Here is a 13,942-nt window from a genome sequence, read left to right on the forward strand (position 1 = left end):
CCCCCCCAATAGCTAGCCATCCAAAACAGTCCAGTGGAGCCTGAGCAGTGGGTGTTGCCTTCTGACACACTCCTGGTGATGTCAGGGGGTGTGGCATATACAAATAAGTTATGCTAATGAGCTCCTGCACCTCTTTTTCTACAAAATGACCCCTGCATAAAATCCCTTATGAACTTAGGCCCTTGTAGTCAGGGTGCCATCCAATCTGTTTCCCACATTCTTTTAAATTGTCCATTTTATACTAAGACCTGGGATAAATTTCTGGACACCCTCCTTTTCACGTGGCGTGGTCTCCCTGAGAGTGTCAAGGTCCAGTTGCTACTCTCAGGGCAAAACTCTTCTATAACTTTTAATGTTGCCTGTTTTCTTCAATCTGCAATTCGAATCAGGGAAACTATAAACTGATGTATTCCTACATTTTAATGTACTTTTAATCTCTGATATGCCAATAAAGGTTGTCTGTCTGACTCTGTAGAGGAAGGCCATGGCCACCCCACCCCACCCCCCGCTCATCACTTCCCTTGAAAACCCCATGAGATGGAACTTCATGGGATTGCTGTGAGTCTGTTATGGCCGGATGCCACACTTCATCTGTTTGCTTGAGCTGCCTACTCATGAGCTGCTAAATTAGGCTTTTTTAAACAAGGATGTCTGAAAGCTGGTTCAAGGAAATTAATCCCCGTCTTCAGAAAAGGAATTGCAAAGATTAGTTGTTGTTAATCAGTCGCACAGTCGAGTCCGACTCTCCGCGACCCCATGGACCAGATCACGCCAGGCCTTCCTGTCTTCCGCTGTCCTCTGAAGTTGGCTCAATTTCATGTTCGTTGCATCGATGACACTGTCTAACCATCTCATCCTTTGCCGTCCCTGTCTTCTTTGACCTTCAATCTTTCAAATTGCAAAGCTCTTTTTTCAAGAACAGCTCTTATCAGAACTATGGCTTGCCCAAGGTCACACCAGCCAGGTGCAAGTGGAGGAGTGGGGAATCAAACCCGGTTTGCCCAGATTAGATTCCGCGCACTTATAAATCCAAACTCTTCTCTTCTTCTTCTCTTAACTGAGGCTATTGTACTTTGGTAACATTATGAGAAGACAAGAGTCACTGGAAAAGAATGAATGCTCGGAAAAAGCTGAAGGCAGCAGGAAAAGAGGAAGGCCCAACCTGCGATGGATTGACTCCATCAAGGAAGCCACAAACGCCCTCGGTCTGCAAGGCCTGAGCCAGGCTGTGAACGAGAGGACATTTTGGAGGACATGAATTCACAGGCTTGCCCTAAGTGGGAAGAGACGTCACGGCACATACCTTGTTTTCCCGAAGATAAGACCTACCCCAAAAATAAGCCCTAGCAGGATTTCTATGCATTTATGGTATAAGCCCTAGTATGTCTTCTTGAGAAAAAACAAATATAAGACAGTGTCTTATTTTCGGGGAAACACGGTAACATCCACACATTCCCTGCCCACCACACCTTAACATTCACCTGAGGTTGCGCTTTTATTTTCCTTTTTTACAGACAAGGCTCTCGGGCAGGGCTTTTTTGGTAGAAAAAGCCCAGCAGGAACTCATTAGCATAACAGGCCACACCCAACAGCAGAGACTTATTAGCACATTAGGCCACACCCCTGACAGTGCAGATCATTAGCATATTAGGCCACACCCCATGCCTTCCCTTGGCTTGCCCCCCTTGAAGGGAAGGGAAGGCAGTTTAATCTGCCTTCCTTTGGCTTGCCTGGGTGCCCTGGAACTGCCGGGAGCCTGGGCAAAGCCGGCCCTTGGACAGGCCAGGGGAGGCATTTAAATGCCTCCCCAATCCTTCCGCCCCTCCCCAGCCCGCCCGCCTCGGAGTCGCGGGGTGGTGGTGTCGCTCTCCAGGCCTTCCCTCTGTAGCCACTCATGCAGAGGTTTTGGCTGTAGTGGGCGTGGCCAACTCTGAAGCCAGCCGGAACTCCGTTCCTGTGCGTTCCTGCCCCAAAATAGCCCTGCTCTCGGGCCTTTTTACGACTGCCCGAGAAGCAAAAACTCAAGAGATGCAGACTCCCCATTGTAGAGATTCAGTAATTAGGAAAAGGCTGTATTTGTTTTCATTTTATTTTTCACGGGATGCTGGTCTTTAGGGGCACAGTATCATGCCTGGATAAGAGAAACGAGGGAGCAGGATGCCAGCCGTATTTGGCTCCTCCCCTTCCTCGTGTCCTTTGCCCGCACACACAACACCTTCGGGGCTTTGCTAATCTGGAAGCAGAATAAGCAAAGCGTACTGAAATGGCCCATCTGGTTCCAATCGCCCAGTCTGGATGGCCCCACAGTAGAATCTGGCTTCATCGACTGGGTCAGGAGTACACACAGCACCCCCAGACACAACTTCTGGATCTGACAGAACAAACAAATGAACTGACATCACAATTATGCTGAGGACAATCTGATGTAGACATGTGCTTGAGGATTTGACTGGACAGGGGTGGGGGATTTGGGAACTGGATCAAGAAATCTCCCAAGGCCAAGTAAACCCCCCCCCCCCGGCTTTGGTCTGCTCAAACTAGATCTCAATTAAATAGTTCTCAAAAACAATGTCGATGTACAAAACGTGCCCCCTTCTCTCATGGGAACACTCTGGCCACAAAAGGCAGGGAAACTGGAGTGCTTTAAAAAATTGTAAAAAAGCCGGAACCCCCCCCCCCCTTCCCAAAGTTTTCTCCTTTAAAGTTCTTCATGGGCTGGAGCGTCGTCCTCATCCGACTTCAGCTTCAGTTCGTCTGCTGTGATTTTTCCGTCCTTGTTCCTGTCTTGGTTTTCAAACATGTCGGTGATCACTTTTTCTGGCTCAGAACCTGGCATGAGACGACCTTTGCCCTCTGCCCTCTGGGACTGGATGAACGTTGAGAACTGCAAAAGGGGGCGAGGAAGAAGAAGAAGAAGGGATAACTGGAGAGAAGATCAAAGGTTCCCACTATTCTCCACCAAGGGGGAATGGCCTACAGAACACATGACGTTTCAAGGTACCGATGCCATCTTCTCCTGCCTCAATCACTGACCTGTTGTTTCACAGTGAACAAGATGCATGCTGGGAAACATTATGTAACCTGGGGCTAAAAAATAAAAAAATGACAATATTACTAAAAGTGCATTGATTTGCATGGCTCTAGACCATAGGGCATATTAAGGCAAAATACTGCTAATTATTTTGGCTTTTTGCTAAATCTACAATACAATCCTAAACAGAGCTAACCAGTTCTATATCTGTTGAAGTTAATGGGCTTAGAAGGGTGTAACTCTACTTAGAATCAGTGTTCCCTCTAAGCTGAGTTAGTGTGAGCTAGCTCACAGTTTTTTAGCTTCCTGCTCACACATATTTGCCTTAGCTCAGGAAGGATGGCTCCAGAGCAAACTAATTTATGCAGTAGCCAAATCGCTCACTCACAACTTTAATGCCAGTAGCTCACAAAGTAGAAGAAGAGAAGAGATTGGATTTATACCCCACCCTTCACTACCCAAAGGAGTCTCAGAGCAGCTTACAAACTCCTTTCCCTCCCCCTCCCCACAACAGACACCCTGCGAGGTAGGTGGGGCTGAGAGAGCTCTGACAGCGACTGCTCTTTTTCAAGAATAGCTCTGACAGAACGATGGCTTGCCCAAGGTCATCCAGCCAGGTGCAAGTGGAGGAGTGGGGAATCAAACCCGGTTCTCCCAGATTAGAGTCCACGCACTTAACCGCTACACCAAACTGGCTCTCTCTCAAAAGTAGAACTTTTGCTCACAAGACTCCACAGCTTAGAGGGAGCATTGCTTAGAATGGGAATGTAATTTGCTCTTGCTTCCTCTAGTGATCACAAATGCAGAGATTTGCGTTCTTAGATACAATTCAATACTACTTCTTCAGAGGAGTGAAAACCCAGATCCTCAAGCTATGGTTAACTTCCATTCCCAGCCAAATGGGAAGTAGTCTGTGCTGGAAGCAATTAGGCCACAAAATAGGGTTGCCATCCCCCTGGTGGGACCAGGGGACCCCCCAATTTTGGGGGGCCCAATCCGCCACCAGACAGCCGGCCGATAGGGGAAGCCCCACCCCCGAACAGCAGCGTCCCATGCGGACACCGTTGAAGCAATGACATCACCGGTAGTGACATCCTCATGCTGGGGCCATCGTGTGGTGACGCTCTAGCATTCGGGAGGGGACGGGACTCTCTGGTTACTATAGAGTTTTGCCCTGAATGCTAGAGCATCGCCGTGCAATGGCCCTAGTATGATGGCGTCAGTACTGGTGATGTCATCATGCTGTGTGCGCTATGCACACACGGCAGAAAACCTTAAACGAGGAGCCAGGAGCCCACCGCCGCAGGTAAGAAGAAACCTGGCAGCCATACCACAAAAGAAAAAACAGAATCCCAGAAGTAATGGTTGGTACTCCAGAATAATAAAAGCCCGGCCTTCCCCCAGTTAGTTCTGCCCTTTCTTAACACAGATCACACCTCTTCAGGTGGGACTTCACCATCCTTGTTGAGATCCATGGCTTCAAACAAGTTCGCAGGTGGCTCGCCATGCCAGATGAACAGGTACCCTTCTGGAACGCCTCCCTCCAGGTGCAGAAGTTCTATCTCAAAGCGGAGAACAGCACTGCCGGGTACACCTCGAGCTGGAAACACAAGGGTTTTGTGGTCCAAACTGTGCCTCACATGGTCAATTCTCCTGCCATTTTCTCTAACAGTCAAAAGCATCCCCCACCCATTTGCATTGGGACAATGGTGCTAGGGAAGGAAGATTAATGGCTTCCCAGAATCACTTTCAGCAGTGGCAACAGAAAAGGAAAGCCCCTTATTTATTTATTTATTTTTGGGGGGGGAGAATCAGCATTGCAAGATGAGATGCATGATGCTGCTGACCAGCAGTGACTCAGAATCAAATCTAGGGGAACCACTTCCTCCGTTAGGAAGTGACATCACAGGATGTGACTTCCATGTCTCAGAAATCAGGGCCTATAAATATAGGTGCTCCCATCATTCCTAAGAAAAGAGCTGAGCAGGTAACAAAGCTAGTTATGGTCCGTGCTAAAAATAGAATCAATTTTTCAATTGCATGCGGAGACCACAGAAATGAAGGCAATCTGCTTATCTTGCTCAGCTTCATTGATTCCGCTAATCTTTGGGTGAAGAGGCAAGACATCAGGCACGCGCTAATGTGCCGTCTTCTATTCACCACCATTAAGAACATAACGTATGTGGCCAGCAGCTATTCAAATTCACCCAGGCACTCAATTACAGTCAAACAATGACCCTTTCACACCCTATCTCAAGCAGCCAGGACTCTGCAACAACTGACCCACACACTCCCAAACACAGTCCCCCCACACAGTACCCTCTCAGCTAAATCACCATTCCCTCTTCTCTCTCTCGGCTTCGTCAGATTTCTTTAGGCACTGCAAATGAACACTATACACTCTTTTTGCAGCCTTGGGCTGAGATTCTTGCAATGCTGACCTCTACATCTAAATTACCCCCCCTGCTGCCCCGGTGAGAACAGAACCCTGGCAATTTCACAATAAGTACATGGAAAGGGCCCACCCTGATTCCCAGAATGCCTCACCACCGCTTTCACCGTGTCCCATATGTGGAGGGACGATGACGATCCGTTTCTCTCCCAAGCACATATCGAGGAGACCATTGTTGAGGCCTTCGATTATCTTGTTGGTACCCAGCGTGGTTTCTTGAGGGTGTTTGTAGTCATGGCTGCCAAGAGGGAACAGAAACTAGAGAAGTTCTCTTGACAGTATTTACTAGGTGGGAGACTCAGAACGCACATGAACTTGGGGCTGAGTTGACTTCTCTAGGAACTCTACCCTAGAGAGCCCTACTCTAAGAAAACCTGGATGCTACAGGCTTTATAAATTATATTTTATGCCTTTGTATACAACTATTTTATATTCTGCTTAGGGTTCCAGCCTCCAGGTATGGGTAGGGGGGTTCCCCCGCTTTTGGGGGCTCCAATCCACCCCCGCCCCCAAGCCCCGCCCCCAAGAGCGACCACGCACCCGGCCACCCATCTCCCTCCCCTCCTGCCAGATTTAAAGGGCTTCAGCTGATCGGCGGGGACCACGTGGCTGGCCAATCAGCTGGAGGGCCCTTTAAATCAAGCAGGAAGGAGGGATTAGAGGGGCGCGGGCTGCACGCTTGGCTTGCAAAAAGGCCTTTTAACACCCCCCAAATCCCCCTGCCAGAGCGACGAGGGGACCTGGTAACCCTAATTCTGTGAACTAAGAGGGTCAAGCTAACAACTATATTATATAAAAAATACAAATGTTTATTAGGGTGTACACATAGCTAAAACATACTGCGGTTAAAAGAAATAGTCTAAGTCTCTAAGTCACATCCAGAAATACACGCATAAATTTTATATATATATGACCAGATGTTGTTTTCTTATATGCTTTTGCAATTGCTACAAGTTTGTATAGTACGCCATAGATAGTAGCCGTACCAATTCTTCAAATTATTACTTGACCACTACCTTTGATCGAAGTGACACACCTCCTGACAAACAGAATCTTTGACACCAGAATAATTTGAAGAATTGGTACGGTGTGTATTTCTGGATGTATTTTATGCGTGTATTTCTGGATGTGTGTCATTGTAATATAAAGAATATTGACCACCGAGGAAGGCCCGAAGGGGCCGAAACGCGTATGGTCCTTAGGTCAAAAAGTTTTACCCATCAATTGTATTTGTATAACAACTAACTTGGTTGTATAAGCCTTTTAAGTCTGAGACTTAGACTATTTCTTTTAACTGCAGTATGTTTTAGCTATGTGTACACCCTAATAAACATTTGTATTTTTTATATAATATAGTTGTTAGCTTGACCCTCTTAGTTCACAGCTGATTTTGGGTTGAGTTCCCCCCCCCCTTCCGTCAACCCTAATTCTGCTCCAGATAGTTGGAAGCAAAGCAAAGAGCTGTTTTGGGTACCGGCATTACAAACCTTCAGCTGGGCCTCCAGAACTATAAAATTCGCTCAGGAGTCCCACGTTAGTATTGGAATTTACTTAGGGTTAGCTGATGCTGAAAGGAGACGGAGAAGAAGAAGAGATTGGATTTATACCCCGCCCTTTACTACCTTTACTCAGAGCGGCTTACAATCTCGTCCCTTCCCCTCCCCACTACAGACACCCTGTGAGGTAGGTGGGGCTGAGAGGGTGTCTGTAGTGAGAGAACTGCTCGTGAGAGAACAGCTACGACCTTGATAGAACAGCTCTCAGAGAACTGTGACTGACCCAAGGTCATCCAGCAGCTGCAAGTGGAGGAGTGGGGAATCAAACCCAGTTCTCCCTGATTAACGTCTGCGCACTTAACCACTACACCAAACTGACTAGATATGTATATTTGCTGTATGGAGAACTTTTAAAATCAAAAACACCCTGTTTGTATGAATGTGTACTGTTTGACGTTCCCATTTCAGGAAACTGGCTTGGGCATTTTGTGATGGCTCTAGGAGCTGAAATGAACCAAACTCTGATCAAAAGACTCACGAGGAGAAGAGCCGGGTGCCGTCCAGGAGAGAGCAGTTGTAGTGATAGCGGACGAAGTCTCGGTTCTGAGAGGTGACGTTACAGTCCGTCGGCCGGTAGACTGTTTCGATCGCCACAGAGTCCACGGGGTTGTGGAAATCGATGACGTGGACATCAAAGATGAGGACGGCTGAACCGGGGATCTTGTCCCCTGGAAGATGCGAAGAACAGATGCTGATGCCAAGAGTAAAAATGGCTGACCCAATTTTTTTTTTGCTGCCTTTCAGCCGTAGCCCAACATAGTTTGAAAAGATGTGCTCCAAGATCTTTTGCAATATTGCCAAAGACGTTTGGGGTGCCAGTACCCCTTTGTTATAAACTCTTTGCTTCACGGTCTGACCCAAAAGGTTTCAAATTTCTCACCTTCAGGGAACACTTTCGACACCCACACCTGCTGAAGAACCACAGCACATCTGCCATGGCATCCCTGAACACAGCAGGTGGTTCCTGGGCACATTCTCGACTGGTGCAGGGCACTAAATAGGGCTCTAGAACCTCACTGTGTGCATTCCCTGAAGGGAGGGAGAGCTAGAACATTCCCTGAAGGGAGGGAGAGCTAGAACATTCCCTGAAGGGGGGAGAGCTAGAAACATTCCTTGCAGGGAGGGAGATCTAGAACATTCCCTGAAGGGAGGGAGATCTAGAATATTCCCTGAAGGGAGGGAGAGCTAGAACATTCCCGGAAGGGAGGGAGATCTAGAACATTCCTTGGAGGGAGGGAGATCTAGAGCATTCCTTGAAGTGAGGGAGATCTAGAACATTTCCTGGAGGGAGATCGAGAACATTCCTTGGAGGGAGAGCTAGAACATTCCCTGAAGGGAGGGAGATCTAGATCCTCTGTAAATTTGTGTTGTAGAGGAAGGCTAGCAATGGTAGGCAGGCCACCTTTCAGGGTATCTTGTCCACCATCACTGATCTCAGGCCTGTAGCCAGGATTTCGGGGGGGGGCATTTAAATTTTTAAGGGGGCGGTTAAATTACAGTTAATTAAATTAAGCGCACACCTTGAATAAACTTTGTTGGTCTTAAAGGTGCCACTGGGCTCAGACTTTTTACTGAATAAATGCAAGTTTACCTTCTTTGCAATATCCTTCTTGGGAAATGTATTTACTGCACTCAGTATTCACACTTCTACGACTGGGCAAAACTCTGCTATATTAACTAAATATCCCAATACTTTGTACACTCAAAAGGAACCCGTATGGATCGTAGCCATTCCAGTGTTCCCTCTAAGCTGAGATAGTGTGAGCGAGCTCACAGCTGTTTAACCTCCAGCTCACAGATTTTTTGTCTCGGCTCAGGAGGGATGGCTCCAGAGCAAACTGATTGATGCCCGGCTCACAACTTTAATGCCAGTAGCTCACAAAGGAGAGTTTTTGCTCACAGGTCTCCACAGCTTAGAGGGGGCCTTGGTAGGGACGTGGGGACCCCCAAACGGGTCCACATTTGCAGCAAGAGAGAAGCGCTCCCTCCCACTGGCTCGCCCGCAGCCCACCTGCCCCAGTTTCTCCGTATGCCAGATGAGGAGGGATGATGATCCTTCTCTTTTCACCGATGCAGACCCCCTGCAGCCCCTGGTCCATCCCTGGGATGACGTAGCCTTTTCCGATGTAGGTGTTGTAAGTGTGATTCCTTGAGTAACTGCAAAGGGAGGGAGACAGAGGAACACTGAGCGATAGAGGGGGGAGGAGAGATTCTTAGGAACTGAGATTTTCAAAAACTGCGGCTGAATCCGCCCAGAGACCCCTCTCCTGGCGGTGGAGAGGAATGGAAGGGCAAAACGGGCCATTTGTAATTCCTGAATGGCCAGGAGGAGAAGAAGAGAGAAGGAGAAGAAGAGAGAAGGAGAAGAAGAAGAAAGAAGAAGAAGAAGAGAGAAGAAGAAGAGAGAAGAGGAGGAGGAGGAGGAGGAGGAGATTAGATTTATACCCCTCCCTTCACTACACCAAACTGGCTTTTTTTTGGGGGGGGGGCAAAATGCCCCACTGTAGCTACAGGCCTGACTGATATTTCTGTAGACAAAACTCTAGATAAAATTCAAAGTAACTCCAGGGCTTCCCAGAAGAAGTTTTGAACCTGGTCTGACCTACCTCAGAAAATAGATTCAGGTGGGTAGCCACATTGGCCTGAAGCAACAGAGCAAGGTTTGAGTCTGCCGGCACCTTTCAGACTAACAATGCTTAACTCTGGGAATGAGCTTTTGTGCACACACACACACACAAACACACACAAAAGCTTATACCCAGAACTGAACTTTGTTGGTCTTAAAGGTGCCACTGTATTCAAACTTTGTTCTGCTACTTCAGAAGGTTGCCCTGGAGATCGATTAGACCAGCAGAGGGCCAGTAGGGTTGGCCGTGAGTGTCTTCAAACCCCCGACACCTCCTTTGTCCCCCATGTTCGTTCTGCCAGCTTGCCCTGCCCGTCTCTTAAAATGAGCCCCAAAAGCCAACGAAATGGGATCCGTATATAAATTCAGCTGAGGCTGCCTAGCGTCACAAAAAGGGTCGGAGTCCTATAGTATTTCTTGTTGGAGTGCGCAACTCCGCGTGCCTGGACATTGGTGGGGTGCTACATCACTCTGACCCCTCCTCTCTCTCCCCCTTTGTCCTCTCACTCTCTGCACATGGCCTTCCACGGAGGCACACGTCTCCGCAGGGGCTCTCCTGTAGCGACAATGCCCTCATAACTCCACCACACACGTGATGCTGGACAAGCTGCCCATTTGTGACCGGGAAAGTCCTCTTTCGATCAGGCTTCTCTCGCTCCTTTCGACTGTGACCTGAAGGTGAACTGGATCTACTTGAATAAATGTAAATAGATTCAGGTGGATAGCTGTCCTGGTCTGGAGTGGTAGAACAAAGTCTGAGTCCAGTGGCACCTTTAAGACCAACAAAGTTTTATTCAAGGTATGAGCTTTCCTGTGCACGCGGGGGGGGGGCATTTAAATTTTTAGGGGGTCGGTTAAATTACAGTTAATTAAATTAAGCGCACACCTTGAATAAACTTTGTTGGTCTTAAAGGTGCCACTGGGCTCAGACTTTTTACTGAATAAATGCAAGTTTACCTTCTTTGCAATATCCTTCTTGGGAAATGTATTTACTGCACTCAGTATTCACACTTCTACGACTGGGCAAAACTCTGCTATATTAACTAAATATCCCAATACTTTGTACACTCAAAAGGAACCCGTATGGATCGTAGCCATTCCAGTGTTCCCTCTAAGCTGAGATAGTGTGAGCGAGCTCACAGCTGTTTAGCCTCCAGCTCACAGATTTTTGTCTCGGCCCAGGAGGGAGGGCTCCAGAGCAAACTGATTGATGCGGCAGCCCAATCGCCGGCTCACAACTTTAATGCCAGTAGCTCACAAAGGAGAGTTTTTGCTCACAGGTCTCCACAGCTTAGAGGGGGCCTTGGTAGGGACGTGGGGACCCCCAAACGGGTCCACATTTGCAGCAAGAGAGAAGCGCTCCCTCCCACTGGCTCGCCCGCAGCCCACCTGCCCCAGTTTCTCCGTATGCCAGATGAGGAGGGATGATGATCCTTCTCTTTTCACCGATGCAGACCCCCTGCAGCCCCTGGTCCATCCCTGGGATGACGTAGCCTTTTCCGATGTAGGTGTTGTAAGTGTGATTCCTTGAGTAACTGCAAAGGGAGGGAGACAGAGGAACACTGAGCAACAGAGGGGGGAGAAGGGATTCTTAGGAACTAAGATTTTCAAAAACTGCGGCTGAATCCGCCCAGAGACCCCTCTCCTGGCGGTGGAGAGGAAGGGAAGGGCAAAACGGGCCATTTGTAATTCCTGAATGGCCAGGAGGAGAAGAAGAGAGAAGGAGAAGAAGAGAGAAGGAGAAGAAGAAGAAAGAAGAAGAAGAAGAGAGAAGAAGAAGAGAGAAGAGGAGGAGGAGGAGGAGGAGGAGATTAGATTTATACCCCTCCCTTCACTACCCGAAGGAGTCTCAGAGCGGCTTACAAACTCCTTTCCCTTCCCCTCCCCACAACAGACGCCCTGTGAGGTAGGTGGGGCCGAGAGAGCTCTGACAGAAACTGCTCTTTTTTAAGAATACCTCTGACAGAACTGCGGCTTGCCCAAGGTCATCCAGCAGGTGCAAATGGAGGAGTGTGGGAATCAAACCCGGTTCTCCCAGACTGGATTTTATATCCTGCCCTTCACTACCCAAAGGAGTCTCAGTGTGGCTTACAATCCCTTTCCCTTCCCCTCCCCACAACAGACACCTTGTGAGGTCAGTGGGGCTGAGAAAGCTCTTTCAAGGACTGCTCCTGAGAGAACAGCTCTGAGAGAACTTGTGGCTGATCCAAGGTCACACCAGCAGCTGCATGTGGAGGAGTGGGGAATCAGACCCGGTTCTCCCAGATTAGAGTCCGCGCTCCTAACCACTACACCAAACTGAGGACGTGACACTTGTACAGAAAAGCAAAATTTCAACCAAGATGGCCAGAACAATTCCAGAACTTGTGCTTGCGGCAGCCCATTCTGCTTGCTCACGACTGACCGTGTTTTGGCTGTTGTGCTTCTCCTGGTGCATGCTATACAAACACAACCGATACTGCCGTATATTGAATCAAACCATGTGTCTGTCGAGGTCAGTATTGTATATTCAGATTGGCAACAGTTCTCCAGCGATTTAAGCAGTGTTCCTTCACGTCATCTACTGCCTGGTCCTTTCACCTGGAGACCCCAAAGATTGAACCTGGGGTCTTCTGCATGCCAAGCAGAGGCTCTACCACTGAGCCATGGCCACAGCCCCAGATCACTACTGTCTACTCAGACTGGCAGAGGCTCTCCAAGGGTCTCAGGCAGAGGTCTTTCACGCCACCTACCACCTGATTTTTTTTAACCGGAGATGCCAGGGATCGAACCAGGGACCTTCTGCGTGCCAAGCAGATGTTCTGCCACTGAGCCAGTATTCTTCTGGAGATATTACCTGGATACGCAACGGACACTGACTCACATCTGGGAGGACACAGGAAGGACAAACCACCCGGTATTTCTTGTAGACGGTATTGCATTTTAAACTATGACAACTGGGATTGGGTTTAGCCAATTGGCTCATGGAACTGCCCCGTTTGTGTACATTATTTCTGCTTCTCTCTGGCAAGCGAGTCCCGCTTTTCTTGGATGTGACATGAATATCCCAGTTTGGTCTTGGGCAGAAGCTTCTGACAATGTTTAGCTGCCAGAGGAAGCGGACCTGGCAAACCAGGAAGTGACGTTATGACGCAGGGCACGCTGGGGGCGGGGCCATGACCATCCGAGGGGAAAACATAGAGCCCCCAGCGTGCCCGGCGTCATCACGTCACATCCAGATGACGTGCATGCGGCGCGTGCAGAAGACGCCGTCTGGGAGCCCCCCGCCGCAGAAGAAAAATGACTTGGCAACCCTAGGGGGGAGACACTTTGGGCAGCCCTACCTGTGAGGTAGGTGGGGCTGAGAGAGCTCTGAGAGAAACTGCTGAGAGGCCATCCAGCCAGGTCCAAGTGGAGGAGTGTGGAATCAAACCCGGTTCTCCCAGATTAGAGTCCGCGCACTTAACCGAATTATGAGTGAGCAATTTGGTTGTTGCACAAATTAGTTTGCTCTGGAGTCCTCCTTCCTGAGCTAAGATAAAAAGGTGTGAGCCGGAGGCTAAAAAACTGTGAGCTAGCTCACACTAACTCAGCTTAGAGGGAACACTGGTGGGGGCACCAGTGGGAGGGGCTTCTAGTGTCCTGGCCCCACTGCTGGACCTCCTGAGGGCCCCTGGTATTTTTGGCCACTGTGTGACAGAGTGTTGGACTGGATGGGCCACTGGCCTGATCCAACACTGGCTTCTCTTATGTTCTCTTATGTTCTTAATCTTCCTCCGATGCCCCTTCCTGGGCCATATTCTCAACTGGCCCAGGGCTTTAGCCAGGCTAGAAACAGGAAGCAACCTTGGCCTGATTTGCAGCATGGAGGATTATTTCAGCTGTCCCAGGGGGTGCGGAATCTTCCCTGCATGGTATAGACAGTTTCGCACATGTTAACGCCAACCCCTTCTGTGCAAATCTTCCTGAGATCTAGGACCTCTCTAGACCAGCAGTTCGCAACTTTTTTGGTAAGGCGACCCACAAGTCCAAATGTACTTGGTAGGGTGACCCAGCCAGGTCGGGCCCAAGTCCTTTGGATGCCCCAGGCAAACTATGACCTTTGGCACCCGTCTAAGTTCAGCATTCCATTTTCCACAGTGGCCAACCAGATGTTTCTGAGAAACCAACAAACATCACACAAAGGGCACAGCTGCCCCCTCTCTGAACCCCAAGCAAGTGGCATTCTGACCGACACAGTCTTTGCTCATGGAGGTCCCATCCCCGCCTTTGACCCCCCCCTCTCCATTACAAGCTCT

At 48.9% G+C, this 13,942-nt stretch overlaps 1 protein-coding gene across 1 annotated transcript in view; it reads right to left on the reverse strand.

Annotated features, from left to right (window-relative positions):
- Positions 1-1,939: 1,939 nt before the first annotated feature.
- Positions 1,940-13,942, reverse strand: part of FKBP10 (FK506 binding protein 10) — a 27,309-nt gene continuing 15,306 nt past the window's right edge. The window contains exons 6-10 of the mRNA XM_015425163.1: positions 11,055-11,200; positions 7,518-7,707; positions 5,579-5,721; positions 4,468-4,631; positions 1,940-2,884 (exon numbers count right to left, since the gene is read on the reverse strand). Coding sequence (XP_015280649.1) covers positions 2,699-2,884; positions 4,468-4,631; positions 5,579-5,721; positions 7,518-7,707; positions 11,055-11,200 — 829 coding nt within the window. The 3' untranslated portion in view covers positions 1,940-2,698. The remainder of the gene's footprint in view (positions 2,885-4,467; positions 4,632-5,578; positions 5,722-7,517; positions 7,708-11,054; positions 11,201-13,942) is intronic.

Source organism: Gekko japonicus, unplaced genomic scaffold (genome assembly GCF_001447785.1).
Source record: "Gekko japonicus isolate JY-2015 unplaced genomic scaffold, Gekko_japonicus_V1.1 scaffold4201, whole genome shotgun sequence".
Classification (NCBI taxonomy): Eukaryota; Metazoa; Chordata; class Lepidosauria; order Squamata; family Gekkonidae; genus Gekko; species Gekko japonicus.